This window comes from Camelus dromedarius, chromosome 11 (assembly GCF_036321535.1).
Source record: "Camelus dromedarius isolate mCamDro1 chromosome 11, mCamDro1.pat, whole genome shotgun sequence".
Classification (NCBI taxonomy): domain Eukaryota; kingdom Metazoa; phylum Chordata; class Mammalia; order Artiodactyla; family Camelidae; genus Camelus; species Camelus dromedarius.
The window spans coordinates 37,447,672-37,471,463 of record NC_087446.1 but is presented as its reverse complement, the minus strand read 5'-3'; the positions used below and the strand labels follow the sequence as shown (position 1 = coordinate 37,471,463).

General features: G+C 42.8%; 1 protein-coding gene across 1 annotated transcript in view; it reads left to right on the top strand.

Moving 5' to 3' along the window:
* Positions 1-23,792, top strand: part of LOC116156408 (putative tetratricopeptide repeat protein 41) — a 65,395-nt gene that overhangs the window by 13,654 nt on the left and 27,949 nt on the right. The window contains 3 exon segments of the mRNA XM_031462919.2: positions 10,056-10,199; positions 12,993-13,233; positions 17,466-17,664. Coding sequence (XP_031318779.1) covers positions 10,056-10,183 — 128 coding nt within the window. The 3' untranslated portion in view covers positions 10,184-10,199; positions 12,993-13,233; positions 17,466-17,664.

Below are 23,792 nucleotides of genomic sequence, written 5' to 3'. Positions count from 1 at the left end.
CACTTGTTAGAGGCTATCGCAATGGTCCAAGCAAGAGGTGGTGGTGGCTTGGAGGAGGGCAGTAGCAGCAGAAGGGGAGGGCTCTGGATGGATTAAGAATTTGCTGAGGAATTGAATGAGCCAGTGAAGGAAAGGGAGGGACTGAGGATGCCTTCTGGTCTTTGGCTTAAGGAAACTAGATGGACGGTGAGGGCTGTACACTGAAGTGGGACAACATTGGTGGGGTGGGGCAGCAGGCTTTGAGGGGAATCAAGAGTTCTGCTTTGGACATGAGGTGTTTAAGGTACAAGGTATGTATGGGGAGAGAACAATCCTGTGGGATCTACTTCTTTCCTAGGAGCAGTTGGGGAGCCCTACCATTTCTTAGGTGTATGACCTTGGGCAAGTTATTTTAACTCTCTGTGGCTCAGTTTTCCCATTTGTAAAATGTGGATAATAAGAAAAAAAAAAGCACGTCTTATAGGTAGTTGAGAAATAAAGTATAAAAAAGTCACTTAAGTGCTTGGCATATGTTAAGCACCAATAAATATTAGATATTATTATTATTATTATTAGGTGGCTTCTGTGTTTTTACATGTTTGTATGTGTCTGACTGCCTGCTTTTGGGAATTCATCCCTTCTCACCTGGGGCTTGAACCCATGTGTGCCTCTGGGTATTGAGTGAATGTGTGGGGCCCGGGTGAGTTTTGATGTATATCATCTCTTTATGAACGGACAGATATTTGAGCTTCCTTCTGTGTGTGTTGGGGAGGGGGGTTGCCTGTGAGTAAATAAAGTGAACATGTGGGCTGAGTTCTCAATGGTTGCATTTCCCAAAGCATATATAAAGTGGGTAATATCAAAATCAATAGCAGCAAACAACAAGGTCCTTCTGTAGAGCACAGGGAACTACATTTAATATCTTATAACACATAATAAAAAAGAAAATATATTCGTATAACTGAATCACTATGCTGTATACCAGAAACTAACACAGCATTGTAAATCAACTATACTTCAATAAAAAAAAAATCCTTTAAAAAAATCAGTAGCAGCAGGTGTGACAGGTTCTAAAAGAAAGTGACTAATCCCACTCAGGCATGTCCCAGTGGTGTTCAGTCTGGCCAGGCTAATGATACAAATTCAGTTGCACATGCCCAATTATGATTTTATTCCCAAAGTGAATTATTATTTTAATGAGTCTTTTTTAGGTGCTGAAAGCTCCTAATAAAAACAGCTGCTTTCTTCCAAACATATTTAAGCTGACGAAACAGAATAAATTCAGGAACGGCTTGTGAGAACTTGACAGCTAGGCGATCCCTCTCCTTGTTAATAGCAGGAGGAGGAGGGGACGGGCTGTGGTTCTGGACTTGGCCTGTCTGCATTTTCAGTTCTGGCTCCACTACTTATTAGCTGTGTGATCTCTGACAGTTTACTTGAGCAATCTGTGCCTCAGTTTCTCATCTTTAAAGTGGGGACAGGATTAACAGTACCTCCATGACACCGTATGAAGGTTAACAGATAATACATGTAAAAAACTTAAAAGAGTACCTGGCACACAGTTGCCATTATTATTATTGTTGCTGTTCTTATCCCTCACTGAGCTGGAGAAAGAGGCAGGAATAGGGGTCTACAGAGGGAAACAAGAAACTCCTATTCATTAGTTAGACTAGGGCGGCAAGGACGGCAACGCAAGGGAGTTTGCAGCTGTAGCTATACTGCAGCCCGGGAGGAAGCTGAGGAGAGCATGGCTGGCTGGCCCCAGGTCGGCGGGGAAGCTGGGTTTCACCTGGGGGAGGTGGATGTGGGCAGAGGAGGAGGAGCTGCTGCTGAGAGCACAGCTGGGTTTGAGAGGTCAAAAGCAGAGTCAGCTTCTTAGCAGAGAGCATTTTCCTGTGCCCGCCTCAACTGTCCGCAGCTGCATCTCCTGCGTGGGCCATGAGCCCGGGGTCCTCCCCAGTGGAGACACCAAAACGCCTCCGTGTAAAGCTAACACTTCTGCTCCTCTCCTCTGCGCACCAGAATAAATGGATCTAGCAGAGGAGAGCTGACCGCCTGCCCGTGACCAGCTCTCGCCATTCCCACGCCCTCGCCTGCCCTGCTGATGCCCTCCAGCGACAGGCTTCACAGGCGGGTAGCACCCCTGCCTTTCTGACTTCCCTGTTCCGACTTCCATGTTTCCTCGCTCTGCTACCCCGACCCTGGTGGTAGCCCTGCCTCACAAGGAGTTCCATTTATTAAAAGTTTTCTGAGTGCCAAGTGCTGTGCTAAGGGCTTCATCAGCATCTCATTTTTTTCCCAAGAGGTCTTTCTTGAAATAATAGCACTATTAGATTTCTGTGTAATAGTTACCCGTTCTGCTTTCACACAATAGATTAAAAAAGCTTTCTACAGGCAGTGCACGGACAATTCAATAATTAGAGCCAACTCAACTGTGTTTGATAAAACAGCCTATTTAATAATTGAAAGTAGTATTACTGAACCATATGAAAATAAAAATACATAAATGTGAGGATCTATGAGGCTATAAAACTAACATCATTATTCTGCATTACACAAACCAGATCAAGAAAAAAAATTCCAACTAAGCTTTTGGAGAGCAAAGTGTAAATTTCCCATTCTAAATTATCACGCAGGCATAACATTGCAAGCCATGCTATATATATAGTCCACAGCCAGGCTCTTAATTTTTAAGAGGAAAAATGCTAGTCAGTGAAGTTTACTGTACTGTCAAGTGTCCCATACCATAAAATATTGACATCTCATTTAATGCTCTCAGCAAGTCCTCAATAGCATTATCGTCCCAGATAAGAAGACCGAGGCTCAGGATGGCTGGGTCACACAGCAGCATGTGGGCAGAGCGGGGAGATCAGACTCTGTTCTTTGTTGAGTTCAAAGCCTGAGTCCTCATTACTGCACTCTCTTGCCCCTTTGAGCCCAAAGAGGGACACTTCTCCCTTTTGGATGATTTCCATCGGGGTCCTCTCCCAGCATCGGTTATCAAGAAAATCTGCACTCAAGTCAGTGATGTGGGACAGGTGGGAATACTGGCAGGAATCCTCAGCTATACTTGCCTAGCCTCGCACCCTGGGCCCAGCTTACTTCTCCAGCCTCATCTCTTGCCCTTTGCTCCAAGGAGATGGCCTCCTTGGAAAAGCCAGTCACATCTTCCCTCCATGTCTGTTCACTCAGTTCCCTTCTGGAATGCCCCTCCCTTTTCTCAGGTCAGAGAATTCCTTCTCATCCATTAAGGCCCTGTTTAAAGGTCACCCTCTCCAGAAGGGGGGCTGATGGCTGCCTCTCTCCCTCACCCCCAACTCTGGCCAGGTGACAAGGATAGCCCCAGTCCCAGTGTGTTCTAGTTTACGTGGGTGTCTCCCTGCCAGTACTGCGCTTGCCTTCCTGGGCCCTCAGGTGACTCACGCATGGTCCTGTCATTATACATTTTATTGTCTCCCTCTATGGTCCTGTGAGTGCAGGGACCCTGTCTATTTTATTTGGCTCTTGTCACGCTTACTCCTGACACAGCCTGACACATTGAAGGTTCTCAGTAAATCTGTGTTGAATCATGAGAGACAATACCACCCCAAAGTGAAAAAGTTAGTCAACCACTAAGCCATTTTGTTACAAAATATCATGGAATTGTATCAGTTAGTGTTTTTCTCTCCCCATAAGTCTACTTAGCCCCACTGAGTAAACACTTGAGATGTAAATTAGGTGAAAGGCTGTTGTCATCTAGTAGGGATAATTTGGTCCTATCAGAATAAAGAGAAATATTTAGGGTCATTTCCCAATATTAGTAATGCTGACTTTACCTTCAACATCATTTTAAGGGAAAATAATTCTAATTACCCAAAGAATGATTTTATAAACACTAACCAGATGCTTTCCTTCATATACAAGGATATAAATCCACAAGCATCATCCTTGAGTATTTTTTTTCCTTAGATTATGTATTTGCTGATTATATTTTAAAGTTTTTTCTTAAATATTGATTTTTTTTTTAAATGTAGGTACTGGGGATTGAACCCAGGACCTCATGTATGCTACCAGGACCTCATGTGCTCTACCACTGAGCTATACTCACCCCCCCTTTTTTTGCTGATTATTATTGGTGATATTATGATTGTCAGGCTGTGTGTACTTTTTGAGGTTCATTTGCCTCCATTTGGCCATTTAACTTCTACACCGGCCTTGTGAAAGAGATGGTCAATCCATGCCATCCATACATGACTGCTAATGAACTACACAGCTTGAAAATTCAAATGGAGTAGTCTTTACATGATTGCTTGTTATTTGAAGAAAAACGGTTAGAAAAATAAATGATTCCAAGGCTCCTGATGATCTGTGTGTTCAAGGCCCTTCACCTGTCCAGGCCTCAGTGTCCTCATCTGTAACATGAGGGGTTTGGATGAGACTGGATGACCTCCAAGAACCCCTTCTGTTCTAAAATTCTGTCAGTGAGGCCTGGAATCTCAACATTGTCCATATTTTCAAGATTTAAGAAAAAGCCTCAAAGGATGTAGTATCAAGATTAATTTTTCTCACCTAGGCAAAACATTATCCAACATAAATCTCAGCAGTGTTCTCCTAGGGCAGTCTACCCAAGCAATGGAAACAAAAGCAAAAATAAACAAATGGGACCTAATTAAACTTACAAGCTTTTGCACAGCAGAGGAATCCATAAGCAAAACAAAAGACAACCTACAGAATGGGAGAAAATATTTGCAAAAGATGAGATTGACAAGGGCTTAATTTCCAGAATATACAAACAGCTCGTACAACTTAATAAGAAAAAAACAAACAACCCAATCCAAAAATGGGCAGAAGACCTAAACAAGAAATTCTCCAATAAAGACATACAAATGGCCAATAGGCACATGAAAAAATGCTCAGTATCGCTAATTATCAGAGAAATGAGAATCAAAACTACAATGAGGTATCACCTCACACCAGTCAGAATGGCCATCATTCAAAGGTCCACAAACAATAAATGCTGGAGAGGATGTGAGGAAAAGGGAATCCTCCTGCACTGTTGGTGGGAATGTAGTTTGGTGCAGCCATTATGGAAAACAGTATGGAGTCCTCAAAAGACCAAAAAGAAACAACATATGATCCAACAATCCCACTCCTGGACATGTATCCAGAGGGAACCTTAATTCAAAAAGATACATGCACCTCAATGTTCACAGCAGCACTATTTACAATAGCCAAGACATGGAAACGACCTAAATGTCCATCAACAGATGACTGGATAAAGAAGATGTGGTATATATATACAATGGAATACCACTCAGCCATAAAAAATAATAAAATCATGCTATTTGCAGTAACATGGATGGAACTGGAGATTGTCTTACTAAGTGAAGTAAGCCAGAAAGAGGAAAATACCATATGATATCACTTATATGTGGAATCTTAAAAAAAAAAAAAAAGAAAAGCAAACATTTACAAAATAGAGACAAACTCACAGACATAGAAAACAAACTTATGGTTACTGGGGTGGGGGTGGGGGGAGGAGAGGTTCGGAAGGGATAAATTGGGAGTTCGAGATTTGCAGATATTAACTACTATATATAAAATAGATAAACAAGTTTATACTGTATAGCACAGGTAACTATATTCAGTATCTTGTAGTAGCTTATATAAAAAGAAATATGAAAATGAATATTTGTTCCTATATGACTGAAGTATTGTACACCAGAAATTGACACAATATTGTAAACTGACTATGCTTCAATAAAAATATTTTTTAAAAGATTAATTTTTCTCTTACCATCATTGAAAAATATTTTTTACTGTGTGGCACAAGCTCAAACTCTTTTTTTATACCTTCTCCTTAGTGTCTTACATTTATATAGAGCTTTCAAGTCATTGATTTTATGGTCATTTTCTGATACAAAAATATCTTTAAAAATCAGTACAACAATTATAAGTCCTGGAGATGTCATGTAAAGTGTGGTGACTATAGTTAATTGTGTTGTAGTGCCTGTTTGAAAATTACTAAGAGAATGGATCTTAAAAGTTCTCATCATAAGAAAAAGATGTTTGTAACTATGTATGGTGATGGATGTGGTGACAATTTCCCAATGAATATAAATGTCGAATCACTAGGTTGTACACCTGAAACTGATATAATGTTATATGTCAATTATACCTCAATAAAAATATCAATATGACCTGCTACTATAATACAAAAGACAAAGATAAAATGATTTATTATAAAAATAATATGATTTCAACACGTAAATGCTCAGATGTGATTCCAACAGAAGACTCAGTGGAGAAGGCCAGTGCCTACCTCTTCGTGGATGAAAGCAATTGCTATGGCCTAGACTGACGTGAGTGTGTTGTATTTCGAGGTACAAACATCACCAGCAATATTGCTCTCAGGGTTGTGATTTTCTGAAATGGTGAACAAATCTTGGTATCATTTTAGATGAAACAATGTATAATCTTCCGTCAGTTTACATGGTAGTTGCATTCTTAGAGGATTCAACATGTTTTAAACCCATGTGAGAAGTACTTTGCATTTACGTGTACAATGGAGTTGGTTTCTTGGTTAGTAATTATAAAGTACCCCCCCAACCCCGTTTCTGTGACTATCTGACAGAACATTTGAAAGTCAGGTAGACCCCAGGGAAAGAGCATCACTGTGTGTGACTGTCCTGTGCTGCTGGAAGTCTGGAATCCCTGAACACCCCTGTTGAGTACCACTTTCCTAAACAACTGGTTTTCGAATGTCCGTGGGCTTTCCTACCTCCAGGCCTTCACTTGTGCCTCATCTTGTTTGATAGGCCCTTGCCCTCAGCTCTGTCTGTGCATTCTCCAAGGCTCACCCCAAATGTCTTCTCTATGAAGCTTTTCTTTATTGTGATGAATCTGCCTCAAACTCCTGTAACCTTCAGACTCATATTTGGCCTTGAAATATAGTTATTTGTGTTCAGAACCCACTTCCACTCCCCTTAACTCCTTGACTTTATATTATAGATAATTTTATCTCCTCTATCTCCCAGGCATCTAGCACAGAACCTTGTACGTATCAGGCAACCAATAAATATTTGTTAAACATAATTATTCTTGATGACTTTGACAGAATCTTCATGCCTCTGAGATACGTAATCCATTAAAGCTTCTTTGCATAACTTGATTTTCTAGATCCTAACATGCCTAAATTTCTACAGAAAATACTGCTTTTGAAAAATAAAAGCAAGACAGAAGTTGCATGTACTAAAATGCTCTGAGAATATTAGGTAGTTGATTACAATCTTGGGTTGCTGCAACTGTGTCACTTAATCGTAGTCTGCAAGTTGGTCCTCTCAGATTACTTTATTTTTCCTTCTGCTGGTTCATAACGTAATTCTCCCTTGTAATTTCCAGAATCTGAGGGCTGAGTTCCAATACTGTGAGTAGAGTAATCTAGGATCATATATGTTAGATTTAATATGGGCTAGAGCCAAAGAAACTGGGCAGTGGGTGGGAGATGCTGTATGTATGCACTGTAAGACCACCGACCCAGGGTGGTGGCCGTGACCCCTAACAGGCACCTGTTATTAAGGAGATGCAGAAACTTCACAGATCACATAGCCTGACTTCTCTTTCTTCCCATCCAACTCTTTGTAACATGATCAATTTTTGCATTTTGGAAAATGAGAGTAATGTTTTGGTTCATACAAAATTTTTTTATATAAAATCCTGAAAACGGATGAGAGGCATCTGGTGGGAAAAGTCATTACCCCTTTTGGGGTGAATATTCTGAGGCTGCTAATCACACATATACAATATATGTGTCAGCTGTACAGCTGTGAGTAGCACTCAGTCAGTGTTCCCAATCCCTTCTGCTTCCCCAGCCCGTTAACATATTTTAGCAATAATGGGAACATTTTCACCTAATTTGAGCACATTTCTGAACTGTAGGTACTCAGCTTGAAACTGGTATTCTCGACGAAGACTCAAATGTCTTGGCCTTTTCACTTCTTGTAGAAGTGTTCATTGCTTCCAGCAGTTTAAAGCCATGTATACTTGCACTAGATGAAACTGAAGAATTGGTTGGCATTTATGGGATTTCAGGACAGAAGGTAATCTCTTTTTAAAATAATACCCATTTTGTTACTATTTAATAAAAGAAACCCCCATTATTTAGGATGTACATAACACCTTTCCATGGCATTGTATATCTACAGTGACAGCCAGCATTGCTTGTAGTTACTGCTGAATATTTTGTTGAACAAATACTTATATAATACTTACAATGGGACAGGCACCATTCTAGGAACTTTAGAAATATTAACATTTAATTCTCACAATAACCCTGTAAAAGAGAGACTGTGATCTTCCCCCTGTTCACCCAGAGGGACTGAAGCTGGAGATGCTAGATGGCTTGGTGAAGGTCCTAAGATGGTGCTGGACTCGGAGTTCAGATGTGGGCAGCCTGGTTCTAGAGACGGTGGCCTTTACTCCTGTGTGGTTCTGCCCCCCTATTTTATACTTGGAGCAGGCATTTACTGGGCCCCTACTATGTTTTTTATGTTGTTTATTTTGACCTGCCTTATCTACACTGATTTTGCACATACCAAATCCCATTGATGGATTGCTTTCTTTAGTTTTTCTCCTGTTTGAAGTGATAAAGGATCAGTGGAACAAACCTCTAATATCTCTTAGTATCAGCCCTTACTTTGTGAAGCATTTTCTCTGGAATTTATACATGCAGAATTATACATCATGTATGTAATGTATATTTCTCACACAAAATATGATAAAGAAGAATAAAACAGAAAATTAGATATACTCACAGCCTGACTACTGTTAAGCTTTCTTTTTCCTTGTAGATATCTATATACACATATATGTGCTTATATAAATGAAGTAACATGTCATACTATTTTGTAAACTGCTTTTTAATCTAATACATGATAACCTCCATACATTCAACAAATAATTGTCAATCACTTACTATGAGAAGATTGCTGTAAGCAGAGACAGATGTGGTCCCTGCAAAGAAAATGGAGCTTTCACTCTAGCAGGGAATGGCAGATATTAATATCATCACACAAATAAGTATAAAATTACAACTGTGATGAGTGCTGCCAAGGATCAGTAGGTAGTGTTGGGAGGGCCTCTAATGAAGTCATGTTGCCTTAGGGGAAGGCTTCCTGGAAGAAGGGCCAGAAGCGGAGCTCTGCAGGAGGAGGGGGGACCAGAGGCATCAGTGCAGTGGTTGGGAGCCTGCCTCTGGAGCCGGACCCTTGGTGAATAACTCCGGTGGGCTTTGGGGCACAGGGGCTCTCCCTAGTTGTCTGGTACCTGGCCCTGAGGTAGATGATTTAGGGCAGGGCAAGTACTGGCATAGTGAGTGAGAGTTAGATAAGAAGGTGGGGGTTGGGTGTGGCCGTGGATTGGCTAGTGTGTCCTATGAATCAGCTTAGGAGAAGTAGTCTGTCTCCAGATCTGTAAGGCCCCCCAAGAGATGTCAAAATAATGTAAGATACAGAAAATAAAAATACATAACTAATACAGTTAGTACCTGACAATCCACAATGCAGTGCGTGGCTCAGCCTAGGCAGTCGGACTATGGTAGCTGCTGCTGTTAGCATGGAGGGCTGGGAGAGGCTGTGAAAGGAATCTAGAGAGAGCTTACTAGGTATCTATTTTATTCAAAATAAAACCATTTAACTTGTGATGGGATTGCTGCCCAGAGTGACAGTTCTCCAGCCTAAAACAGTGTCTTTGTTTTCAGTTGAATGTTTCGATTTGCTCTCTCTTAGTTTTACTCTGTCTATCACTGTAGGTCATTCTTTGGTGATGATTTTGTTCAAGTACCTGCTTGTAGGAGCCTCTAGTCCACATTTGTACTGTCACATTCATGACGGATAAGTATGTCAATCAGTATGGTTCTACGAAGTGTGAACTGGTTGGTTCTTACCACCGTGTTGCTTACAATCCAAGCTGCTAACTGTAACCCCAACACTTACCGTATACTTACTCCCTATATTCCACCTACTCTAAGTTTAAAAACCATCCGCAAAGTATCTTTAAAGTCGATAAAGTTTTCAATTGTCTTTGACTCTCTCCATCAGGCAAGAGACTTTTGGCTGCCAGGCTCGCTGTCTCCTCGTTGCAAATTTATCATGGGCACCATCTCCTCCAGCCGGTCCTACAAGTTGCTGTGTGCCCGCCCCGATGTGAGGATGGTGGAACTCGTTAGCACCGGAGATGAAGAGGTGAAACTATACATCTTTAGACAGTGTCTCTCCCTTCCCCACAAAGATCCCTTCCGACAGAGCAGACATACTTTGAGGAAAAAAACAAACTTGAGTCCTTTAAAACTCACAATCTTGGCAAACGAATTGAGAGAATGCAGAATCTACTGAAACGAGTTTCAGTGTCTGAAGCAGTACTTGGGAGTGGCCTCTGTTCAGGAGCTCTGGGAATTGATTCTGAAACGCTGGATTGAAGACTATAGTTGGACTTTTAAACAAAAAAAGGCAAATTCAGACACTGTGGCTTTAGAAGAAGGTAGGCTTTGGCTAGTATTGACTACCTGGTACAAGTCCGCAGGGAGAAAGATGTGTGGTGGACCCCACCCCAGGGAGGAGGGCCTAGAGAAATGATTGTCAGAGAAAGTACAAGATGCCCAGTTAAATCTGAATTTCAGTAAATGACAAGTAATCTTTTAGCATGCGTATCTCAGATATTAAACTACAGATAAATAACAGATAATTTTTTGTATAAATATATCCCAAATATTGCATGGGACATCCTTAAACCAAAAATTAATTTCTTGTTTATCTGAAATTCAGATTTAGTTGGATGCTCTATATTTTTATTTGCTAAATCTGGCAACCCTGTACCTGGGGAACTCTGTGTGTTGACTGTAACAGGAAATGTTTTAGGCACAAATAAGAAATGTGCCTTCGTTATTTCTAGAATTAATTTTAATCTCTCTTTTGAGCCTACAGTCCCACTGATGATGGAAACTAGGTTAATCCAGGTTAATCTCATCAGTGTAGTTTGTTTTCAGTTGATTTGGGATTTCTTTCAGTCAAGTGAGGATTTGTGTCCTTGCTGTGTCCCTGTTGGGTTGAGCTTAGATCTGAGGGCCTTGGTGCTGGGTGTCCTTGGTTGTCATCTGTCCCTGCTAGCTTCCACTGAGGTGGTCATGGCCCCAGATGGTCCACAGACACTGATGCTCCCCATTTTTGGCATCCTCTAGGATGCCTGTGTTCCCATCTGTTCTTGGGTTGTTCCACCTATGCCACCATCTGCTGCCACATTCCTTCATCCTAACGTGCATCCCTCAGCTAACTTCTGCACTCTTTTTGAGCCCACAGCCCTGTAGGCATTCCCCATTCCCCATAGAGAATGTCACCTCTCACTGCGCCACTTGGAGGCCCAGGCCCTAGAGGTCCCCCTTGTTGTCCCCGCCGCCATTTCTCTTCCTGGTGGCATTGCAAAATCTGCAAAGCTGCTGCTTTCCAGGCTTCCAGTGGGAAGCCAAGCTCAGGTCCTGCCTACTGTTGGGCCCCCGGGTGCATCTGGAGGTCGATGTCTCCCGGCCCCAAGCTCGCTTGGGTTTGGGGGAGGACGTAGGCCCTTTTTCAGAAACCCACTTGAGCATCTTCATTGCTCTTTTCTCAACTCACTCCTCCACCTTTCTCAGTTCAGCAAAATCGCTTTACTTCCTGGGTGGAAAAGAAAACGTTCTCTTTATATCATCCTGTAATTGTCTGAGTCTGTTATTTGTGGTGAAAAAAATGTTTTTTCAGGAGTTGTCTAGGAATTTGTCTTCTGATACGCAACAATCAGGCTTATGAGAGTCAAAGTTGTTCTCAAAAGCCGTTGGCTCTGCTAATGACGAGCTTCAAAAGTCTCTTGAAACTTGAATTTTTCTCTCTTCATTTCTGCTGTAACAACCATCTCTTAAGGGCAGTGAATTTAAAATGGAGCAGGGATGGGGAAGTGAGTGTATGGAGAGAGAAGCAGAGAATACTAGGAATGAAAGACACATTGTTTGGTCCTGCAACATAGTGTTCTGTCCCGTTTTTTGCTTGAGAGTTTACATTTCTTCAAAGAAAATTAACCTCAAATTTAGTATGTCCTCCCCTACCTGCAAGGAGGTGGAAACAAGGTCTCTGTGCCCCATAAAGAACCACTCAGGCAAAAACTCCCATGGCCATGCCCTTGGCTATCCCCACATCTCCAGGACTGTGCAGGGAGGCCCAGGTCCTCCCCTCCCAGGGACTGCTCCTTTTCCAGGTGATTTTCCTGCTCCCAGCGCTGCCCCACTCAGGCTCAACCACAGGTACAGGAAGAGCTTGGTTAAACTGGGGTAAACCTCAGAGGAAGCTTGTATAGCTGGGTCTGAACAGCTGCCTCTGCTTGAAGGTTGTAGGTATTTGGGGCTCATTGCCCAATCCTAGCATAAGAAATCCATTTAGAATGGGAGACCTTGCTGCCATTTCTCTCTGTGGTCTTAAGCATCTCTTTAGAGTTGGTTGATCATAAAGCCAGTGGGAAATCCAGCTACAGTGGAGACACCTAAGTGCTGGGTGAGTAATGAGTAGCTGGTTCATATGGTGCCTGTGAAGGTGAGGCAGGACAGCCGTCATACAGGAAACCCACTCACACCCATCTGTGCAAATTGGATGTTTGGAAATCTTAGTAAAAACGTTCAGCAGAAATGCTCAGTGTAATAATCGGCAAGCTTGCTAGTTTGTAAGCACAAGTGACGTGGATGTTGTGACAATGTAGGTGATAACAGTTAAGAGTATGGGTTCTGAAACCAGGCTGTCTGCATTCCAAATCCCAATTCTGCACTGATTTCTGTGTGACCTGGGGTGAGTCATTTAACTTCTCTGTGCTTCGTTTTCTCATTTGTGAGGCAAGAGCAGTAATATGATCTACCTATAGGATGACTGAAAGAAATAATTGGTTAGTCATATAAAACATCTCGAATGCTGCCTGGCACATGTGAGCTCTCCGTTGTTGTCATCGTCATTCTGTTGTCTGCACAGGGCTGGACAGTTGGGTGGCCGACACCGTGTGCTTGTTGAGCGCCTCACTTTGTCGTTTGGCTGAGTAGATGAGATAATCCAGCTTCTGGACATGCTGGGCTACAAGGACCATTACAAAGTGACCACGTCGCACTGGGCTGCTTTCTGCAATGCCACCAAACAGTGGGTCCAGGAGGAGCCTGACAGCCTCCTGTACTTTTGGCACCAATCCCTGCAAAGTGCTGTGGAGCCAAGCTTCTTGGTAAGGCGTGACTCTGTGCAGACACGTGCTGGTTAAGGGGAGGTGAGAGGCCCATCCAAGGGAAAGCTTGTAGCTGGGATTTCTCAAGTAGAAATGAGTCTATTAACATGTATTAAAATGGTTATGTAAGTAAGACTTATACTTGGCTATAATGGAGACTTGACTTCAAGTGCTCAATATCCCAGGGTTTATTCTCTCATATGAAAGACTTCTGGAGGTTGACACTCCAGGGCTGCTCTGTTGGTTCCACAAAGTCATCTGGGACCCATCTCCTTCTATGTCTGCTCCACTGGTTTGCATTCTCAAGGTTATCTCATGTTCATGACTACTGGAAATAGCATGGCTGCTGGTGCTCCAGCCATCACATTTCAGGCAAGAAGAAGGAAGAAGAGAGGAAGAAGGGCTTGCACTTCCTTTTAAGGAGTTTTCCCAGAAGTTTTCTACCAACATTTCCACTTATGTCTCTTTGACCTAGAATTTCGTCTTTTGGCCACAGCTAGTTACAAGGGAATTTGGGGACTAGAGGTTTCACCTGGGTGTGTTGCTTCCCTAAACCAAGGTGGGGATCTGTCACTAACAAAGATGAAGGAAATGGATATTGGGTAGGAATTGGAAGTCTCTGCTCTAGTTCTAAAATCAAATTCTTACCCCTTTCTGAAAATGACTGCAGGTCTGAATCAGAGAAATGACAATCACAGGCACCCAACCTGGAAACAGAGCTCTCTCTGACAGTTACTTACACAGAGGACTTCAGGTCTAAGGACTTTAAAAATCTTTAAATCATAGCCTCTGGGGAGAATCTAAACTCTGTGCAAATGTCCTTGTAAGTTTACTATGTTCCCTTTTACTTCTTTTTTTTTTTTAAGGATAAATCCTTTTTACTATTTCCCTCCCACATCATAATCATTCCCACCACCTCTTAAATAATGCAGAGAAGAACAGGGTGAGGAATGAGAACGTTCTTAGATATAATGTCCGCTCTTCTGTTCACTTGGTCTATGATGGTTTGCACTGCACTCAGTTTCTCCACTTGTCAAAGAACAATCACACTCTTGGAGGTGCAGGGACTAAAGGGTCCCTGTGGCTATTAAAATTCTGAGTTCATGTTGCACCTTTTCTCTGTACTGTGAGCCCCCAGATAAAATGCTGCTGGCATTATTCACTATTGTCAGAAAAAAAAAATCCATGCTGCAGAATCAAGTTGTGAATCCCAGTCCTTGCTAGAGGCAGCAGGAATTGTAAATACGGTAATTCACTTCCACGTGGCCTGGGCAGGAGAAGTGAGCCCATCTCACAAGAATGAAAAAGATGCCAAAGCTAGGGCTAGAGGACTTCAAGGCTTCTGTGACATTTTTTGATTAAGGGCTACCTTTGACATCTTTTGTCCAGATGTCACATCAGTCATTTTGAGGCACACTGGTCTCTTAGCCACATTCATCTGCATGCTTCTTCCCTTTGAAATTAATACTCTGTTCCCTTGTTGGGTGGTGCCTTTTGACTCTGTCCAATGAGTTGTGAGTGGTGACTAACACGGTAGCATTCAAGGTGGTGTCTTTCAGGGTGATGGCTGCCCCATCAGTCCGGGAGCGAGGAGACCTGGATTTGGAGGTCTGGCCAGCATGTGATGAGCATGATACACCTCGGTTGTTTTAAGACACTGAGATTTGGGGGTTGTTTGTCCCCACGGCCTAGTCTTGCCTGTCATGAGAGGTAATAGCACTATATTAGGGTCAGTAAGTCTGTCCATGAGAACTGTGCTGAGCTTTGTGTGCACAGATGATGCCGTGCCCGAGCCACTCCTCACACCCCACGTGTAAGTGCAGGAGCACTGGAATTAAGACAGAAAGTCTGACTCCTGCTTCTACACTTACAGGTCATGTGCTGGCCAGGGACAAGCCACTTGGTCGCTCTGATTTTAAGTAGATTTTATTTGTCATAGGGGGATTTTATTAGCCAGGGTTCTCCAGAGAAACAGAACCAATAGGGGGAAGAGAGAGAGAGAGAGAGGTTTATAGAAAGAGATTTATTATGAGGGGTTGGCTCACGCAATTATGAAGACTGAGGAGTCCTGGGATCTACCACTTGCAAGCTGGAAGCCCAAGAAAGCCCGTAGTGCATACAGTTCTAGTCCAAGTCCAAAGCCCTGAGAACCAGAGAAGTCAGTGGTGTAAGTCCCAGTCTGAGGCTGAAAGTCTGAGAACCAGAGTGTTGCTGTCTAAGGACAGGAGGAGATAAATGTTCCAGCTTGAGTAGAGAGCAAATGTCCTCTGCCTTTTTTTTTTTTTTCTCTTCAGGCCCTCAGCCCACTTGCATTGGTGAGGGCTGGCAATCTTTTTTATTCAGTCGGCCAATGCTAATGCTCAAATGCTAATCTTTTCCAGATACACCCTCACAGACACACCCAGAGAGAATTTTGAGCAGGCAATGAACACGTAAAATTAACCACCACAGGGTTTTCCATATCCTCTTCAAGAAGTTATTTTCTAAAAAGATAAAAAGTAAATGCAGTGTTTGATATGAAAATGTTTTTTTACCCTTTAAGCATTGCATTTAACCCTCCACATCTTGGACTCAAGGTGATGTTTATCCCAGTTCTCTTTTTCTCTCATTCTCCACCCTACTTTCCCAATTTTACTGCCCACCAAAATGCCTTTACCACACATAGCAGGGGTGGGGACTTGTCTTTTTCTTCCCAGGGTCTCAGGCACCACACATGCCACCTGGGCAAATCTGCACACTTCAGACCAGCTAGCACGGCATCTCTCCAAATGGGCAGATGACCTGCAAACCATTTGAGCAGAAATGCAGAATGGTAATTTGAACAGTGTACTCTCTTTTTGTTACTGTTCTTATGAAGAGCTGGGCTTGGTGTGTTATCCAGCTGTGCATCCCATTCATCTTGCAAGAAAAAGTGTCAAGCAGGAAATTAAAAATACTTGTAATACCCTAAAATGAAAATATTAAAATATATATATATAAAACTGAATCACTTTGGCGTACACCAGAAACTAACACAACATTATAAATCAACTATACTTCAGTAAAATTAAAAAAGAAACCCCTTTAAAAAGAAACAAACTTCTATTTCACTTTTCAAGGATATATATCACCAAGACTGAGTTAAACCAAACCCTTTTGTTTCTGATAAGCTGGTTTCTGGATAGTGTGATCTACTGCAACCATGTCTCTTTGGAAATCCCATATAGTAATCTTGGCTCCAACATCCAATTCGCCATTGCTAACTAAAAATCAGCACTTGCCTTCTGCCTCTACAAGGATTGGAACACATTGGTACTTGCCATCTAACTCTGCGTGGATTAAATCATGAGCTGCTGCAGCCACTGACCTCCAGCATGCCCTGAAAGGAGTTCAGGATGGAGGTCAGGAATGAGGCGCTCTGTGCTGTGGGAAAACTGGCTGAACAGGCCTTCAGACAGTTAGATAATTTCAGGAGAAGATTTTATGAGCCCAGATTCTTGTGTCTCCTCCTATCTAGAAAAACACTAAATTCATCAACGGTGACAACTGCTACTCACGACTGGCAGCAAGCCTCTGCCTAGATGTGTGCTTGACTGCACATACAAACCCCTTCACTGAAATCACATGTAATACTGAGTTGTCCCCTGCCTCCTTGGAACAGTTTCTCAGAGCTTTCTGGGATGCTGTCTCCTGGGCTATAGTCCTCATTTTGCCCCAAATAAAACTTAACCCACAACTTTCACGTTGTGTGATTTTATTTCAGTCGAAACCATCAATTTCCTCGGCTCCCCCTTGCCCCATATGAGATGCAGGCAGATGATTAACTTCTCCAAAATGCTTGCCCTCAACTGTTTCAAAGTGCTTATTTAAGCAGTAACCGTGGTGTAAATTTGAAACGGAAAAGTAGGTTACAAACATTTCCTTGGGGGAAGGAGAGGACTTAACGTGAAAAATCAACATGCTCACAAGTTTCTCAAAATATAGGTCAGTGATCATAGCTGTAATTAATTCTTTGGTAAATTCAGACTGCCTTATAAGAAGATACATTTTTTTCTCTGTCAACTTTGGAAATAACTACAAAATAAAATTTTATTTTACTGGTAAAAAAGATACATTTTTAATATTTCTGGGTTTTTTTTCAAGCTACCTTGACTTTTATTGTCTCTATGGCCACGGAGCTGTTGTCTGTTTGCTATAGTGTTTCCATAGACTAAAAAGTCAGATGCATTCAGCTGTAACTGATTTTTAAATAGGTGTAATCACTCCCGTCAGAGAAATCGGTGCATATGCCTCTCAGGACCCCATGAATCAAAAGAAAACACATTTCCACCGAATCTTGATCAGATTCTTCCAACGGCAAACGGCTTTCCAGAGAGTGTATGAGGAACTGCCTTGGCACATGAAGATGAGCGGCTGCTGGGAGGATCTGTGCAGCTTTCTCTCAAGTCCTAGGTCAGTCTCATCATTTTTATATCGTGTTGGCAGATTTTGCTTTTCCTTTTGCTGAGTGCTGCATTTAGGTACCCGTGGTTCCCTTGAACAAGACACATCCATTCAGTTCATTCATTTGGATGGGGACCATCATTTGGCATCGGCTTCAATGGCCAATGGATCCCCAGGTAGTTCCGTTGGATCATCTGGCTCTGCAGAGTGTTCTTTTCCTTTCCTGACTCCCCACAGAGTCCTCTCAAAGTCAAGAGGCCTTCTGGAGAGAGGAGAACTTGCATTTGTGCAGGGATACAGGAGTGGCCATGTTCTCCTAGTAGAGACTCCTGCCTCCTTCCCTTTTTCCTTCCCTTTTTCCTTTTCTTCTCCCCCTCCTCTCTCCCTGCCCTTCCTTCCCCCTCCGTCTTGTCTCTTGTGCATTCATTCAGAAAAACATCTCTTCTTGACCTACTCTGTCTCCTGCCCTGTTCTGGGCCCTGGGGATGCAGGAGTGAATGAGGTATGGCCCCAAGCCTTAGGTGCCTGCCATCTAGTGGGGAATGGTGGAGCCAGAGTTGCTATCCACGGTGGTAAATGCTTCACTAGAGCAACGACACAGACCTAGCTCAGATAGCAAGAGGGAGGAGCTTGCAGATTCAGGGAGGCTGCTCAGAGGAGGGGCCTCTGGGACAGAGGAGTGGCATGGGCTTTCACTGCGGAAGAGTGACAGACTCGTATTTATTTGACGACCTTCTAAAGTCATGTTAGCGAAGAAGAAGTTTATGAAGAGGCTAATGGGATGTGGTAAACTGAATAGCTATTGTCAAGGCATAAAATGCTAAAATGACCACCAACAATACATTGTGTTACAAGTATCACAGACTTCATATCAAAGACCCAAAGCCTGAGCTTCTGGACGAGGCTGCGCCTCATCCACTACTGGAATGTCTTATCAGAGGCTGGATATGATGCTGCGGGGCCTATCTGCTCACAGTGGCCAAGATCAAAGACAGAAGATGAGGAGGAGATGCACACTCTCAGGAACCGTGAGCCGTGATGTTCCCGCCGTCCATTTTGCTGGATATAGAGTGGCCGGGTGTTGCTGTTCTCTTTCCACACGTAATCTGGTTGATCCAGCAACCCTTGCTGCTGCGTCTTCCTCCCCATAACTGGAACCAATGATTTCTGAAGACAGGCAATGTCACTGGTAAATTTGAGATGACCCCTCTTTGTCATCTTCCCCAAGGCCAAGTACTCGTCACCTGTGCAATAAGAAGATGTCTTAGATTCATCAGAACAAGGCTTAGTTATAGCAGGAATCCTGCGTAATAGCCACAGAAGGCGTTGCAGTGGCCTGGCTGGCTGGCTGGGTCTCCTCAAACATTTCTTTTTCTGCCATGGTTTTACAGCCTCATGTAGCCCTGCGACAGTCTGGGTGCTGCTGAAGGAAAGTCCCTTAACTGGAATAGTCTTTCAAAGAGTTTTTCCAGAAATCCTGTTTTATGGTCTGTGCTCTCAGGAGAGCTGCCCTCTTTACTAAGAGGTCTGGGCAAATGCTGCCACTCCTCTGAGTTAATTCAGCAGAATTTACTGAGTGCCTGCGTTGTACCAAGCAGGGTGCTGGATGCCAGGGATAGAGCGATGGATAGGACAAACATGGTTCCTGCCTGCGTGGAGCGTATGATGGGTTGTAAAAGATAAGCAGCTGTGTTGCCGTTTGGCTGAGAGGAGTGGTACATGGGGTGGCACAGAGCCTGGATCGGGGAGGTGTGGCCTGGTCTTGGGAACCATGGGCATCACCCGTAGTAATGACATTTCATCTGAGACTTGGAGGATGAGTGAGAGCTAATCAGATGAAGGGCAGAGGGAGCAGCGTGGTTGGAGAGCCAGAGTTGAGAGGGAGAGTGGTAAGCCCAAAGGACTGAGAAAGGCCAGTATGGGCACAGGAGAGGGTGGGCGAGGGGGGAGTCCCACGGCTGCAGAGGCAGGAGTCTAAGTACGGAAGGTCAAGCTAAGGCCCTGGCACTGATCCTAAGAGCGGTAGGAAGCCATCAAGGATTTAAGCAAGATGGTGACAGGTTTGGTTTTAAAAGGTCATTCTGGGTGTGGTGTGAAGAATGAAATGAAAAGGTACAAGCATGGCTTCCCGGACATCTGCTGGCAGCAGATGACAGGCAGTATTGGCTCCAATGAAGGGGTGGCAATGGGGACACAGGGGAAGGTTGGGACTTAGAATCCACAGGATTTGCTCATCAGGGGTGTCCAGGAGATGGAGCTGTCAAAGGTGACTCCCGTGGTTCTGACTGGATCGATTAGGTGGGTGACATTACCATCCACCAAAGCAGGAAACACGCCCAAAGGAGCAGCTTTAGGAGATGGAAGCCGTGTTGAGTTTGGAATGACTGTGGAATGCCGGGAGGAGATATTCTCTGGGCTCAGAGAAAGAGAGCCGGGCCAGGGGTACATGCATATGGTGGGGATTGAAGCCAGGAGAGGGAATGAGAGCATCCAGGGACAGGAAGAAGAGAGGCAGCCCTAGGACAAAGCTCTGAGGGTGAGCAGAGGAAGAGGATGCAGCAAGGAGACAAGAAGGTGGGGTTAGAGAGGTTGGAGGAAACTAAAGAGTTAGAAATTTCCAAAGTGAGGTTGGACATCAATTAAATGCACTTTATTAAATGTCTAATATTCCATTTTAAATGATTTTCTTCTCTGTGCTGTGTTGAAACCCTCCTCCGATGCCCCTGTTACAAGTTGTTCAGGAGCACGAGGGAGACTCCATCATGTTCCACATTTAAGGCAGTGTGGGTCAGGGCACGACAAGTAGCCTCAGGAAGCCACCACATTCCGGAAGCACAAGCCCAGGTGGGATGAGGGGCCCAGGCAGGCACAGGAGTTTAGGGCCTAGAGCACAGGTGGAGCCAGGAGTCACTGGATAAGCAGGACTGGCTCAGTTGGGAAGTGGATATAAGACAGAAATTCCTTTCCCCAAATCCACTAGCAGGGAGAAGTGACTTTAAGAGCGGAGGGCCAGGTGGGTGGAGGGGAGCTTTCCAGATAAGCACATTTCAAGTAGAAAGAAAGCCCTGACTCCTGGGGACCACCAGAGCATCCTCCCAACCACAGTGCCTGCCTCCCTCCCCATTCCGGAGGTGATTAAGAATTCTCTTTTTGTTGGGGAGGGTATAGCTCAGGGGTAGAGTGCATGCTTAGCATGCACGGGATCCTGGGTTCAATTCCCAGTACCTTTATTAAAATAATAAATAAATTAATTAAATAAATAGACCTATTTACCTCCCACAAAAAAGGAATTATCTTTTTGAGGCTCATTCTTCATTATCTCCATTCTGTTCTGAAAGGTAAATAGTCTACTTATACTTTTGATTTCTACCTGTTTCTGGAAGATTCCTTTAAAATGGAGAGTTATCTAAGGGTGCCCAGTGTCATTCGTTTGATTGAGGAGTGAAAGTGGAAGAGACTCTCTCTCCCCTGGCTCCTCCAGGCTGTTGCTCTGGTAAGGAAGGCGTGGACGCCCAGCGTCTTCGTTCTCCTTCTGGTGTGGTTTGGCTCCCTCTGGTGGCTGTGATGAGAACAACATGCCTAACTTCTTGGATTGATGGAATGGTGAGCAATTCTGTGTTTGGGACTTGCTTCTCCCCGGTGCTCCCTGACTTGCCTTCCTACCCAGCAGCGCTGGGCTGGGGAAGCTGCATCTCTGATAGGCCACTAGAGAGGTCTTTGAGTCAAGAAGATAACTTTTATGGTCGGGTCAGTTTTTATAGATTCTCTTTGACATGATACTCTTTTTTTAAAAAAATTTTATTGTGGTATAATTTCTGTAGAGTAAACTACACATATTTCAGATGTACGATTTGATTAATTTTGATAGCTGTTTACACTTACGAAACCATTATCACAATCAAGAAAGCTAACATTTCCATCACTCAAGAGGCGCAAATTTCTAACTCCCAATTTATCCCTTCCCACCCTCTTCACCCCCGGGTAGCCATAAATCTGTTCTCTATGTCTATAAGTCTGTTTCTGTAAATAAGTTCATTTGTGTCTTTTTTAAAGATTCCACATATAAATGATATCATATGGTGTTTTTCTTTCTCTTTCTGGCTTCACTTAGAATGACGATCTCCAGGTCCATCCATGTTGCTGCAAATGACATTATTTTGTTCTTTTTATGGCTGAGTAGTATTCCATTGTATAAATATACCACATCTTCTTTATCCAGTCACCTGTCGATGGAAATTTAGGTTGTTTCCATGTCCTGGCTGTTGTAAATAGTGCTGCTGTGAACATTGGGGTGCATGTATCTTTTTGAATTATAGTTTTCTCTGGATAAATGCCCAGGAGTGGGATTTCTGGATCATGTGGTAAGTTTATTTTTAGCTTTTTAAGGAACTTCCATACTGTCCTCCACAGTGGCTGCACCAAATTACATTCCCACCAACAGTGTAGGAGGGTTCCTTTTCCCCCACACTGTCTCTAGCATTTATCATTTGTGGACTTTTTAATGATGGCCATTCTGACTGATGTGAGATGATAGGTCATTGTAGTTTTGATTTGCATTTCTCTAACAATTAGTGATGCTGAGCATCTTTTCATGTGCTTGTTGGCCATTTGGATGTCTTCTTTGGAGAGATGTCTATATAGGTCTTCTGCCCATCTTTTGATTGGGTTACTTCGTTTTTTTGATATAAAGTTGTATGAGCTGTTTGTATATTTTGGAAATTAGTTCCTTGTCAGTCACATCATTTGCAAATATTTTCTCCCATTCTGTAGGTTGTTTTTTTGTTTTGTTGATGGTATCCTTAGCTGTGCAAAAGCTTTTGAGTTTAATTAGGTCCAATTTGTTTATTTTTGCTTTTACTTCCATTACTCTAGGAGCTGGTTCAAAAATATTGCTGTGATTTATATCAATGAATGTTCTGCCTATATTTTCTGCCAGGAGTTCTATAGTATCTGGTCTTATGTTTAGGTCTTTAACCTATTTTGAGTTTATTTTTGTATATGGTATTAGAGAACGTTCTAATTTCAGTCTTTTACAGGTAGCTGTCCAGTTTTCTCAGCACTGTATATTCTTGCCTCCTTTGTTGAAGATTAATTGACCATAAGTTCATGGGTTTATTTCTGGACTTTCTGTCCTGTTCCATTGATCTGTTTTTGTGCCATATTGTTTTCATAACTGTAGATTTGTAATATAGCCTGAAGTCAGGGAGCATGATTCCTCCTTTCAAGACTGTTTTTGCTATTTGGGGTCTTTTGTGTTTCCATACAAACTTCAACATTTTTTGTTCCAGCTCTGTGAAAAATGTCATTGGTACTTTGATAGGGATTGCATTGAACCTGTATATTGCCTTGGGTATTAAGGCTACTTTAACAATATTGATTCTTCCCATCCAAAAACATGGTATATCTTTCCATCTGTTTATCAACATGATACTCTTGTTTTTGGCTGGAGCCCTGGGTCACATCAAGGTGAAGATGTGGCTGCAGTCGCATTTTTGGACTGTGTCAAAGGTGAGAGGAAGATGTGGTAGAAAACTGGGCCCCAGCGTGCCTCCATCTTGACCACTTCCCAGTGGTGGACATTGTAGGGTGGGGAGAACCATCTTGTGTTTAAGGAGCAGGCTTTCTTACTGGGGCAAAGGGTAAATGCATTACATTACAGGATCTTGTCAGAAGGTTGCAGTAAATGGGACAATACCAGCTTTTCATGACTAATGTATGAAGCTTTGCCCTTGATACCTTCAGAACTTCTAAGTATTTTGGATAAATGGGACGAAGTGTTTCATTAAAAAGTAAAAAAAAACAGCCCTACAGAAAAATTAAGAGAATAGAAGATACAATTTGCTATGGCCACAGAAAATATGAAATATCTAAGAACAGATTTAACAAGAAATGTGCAGAATCTTTATTTTTATTTGAAAAAATACTGAGAATTACAGAAAATAAAATTGCAGCACGTAGGGCTACATACTGTATTCCAGGATGGGCAACTAAGTGTTGTAAAGCTATCAGTTCTTCTCCAGTTGATTGCTAGACACAGACAATTCTAACTGGAATCCCAAAGGGATGAAAACATTTCTAAATTTTCAGAATGATTCCAGGGTTCTTTGAGAAAAAAACTATGTGACAATAAGAGTTTC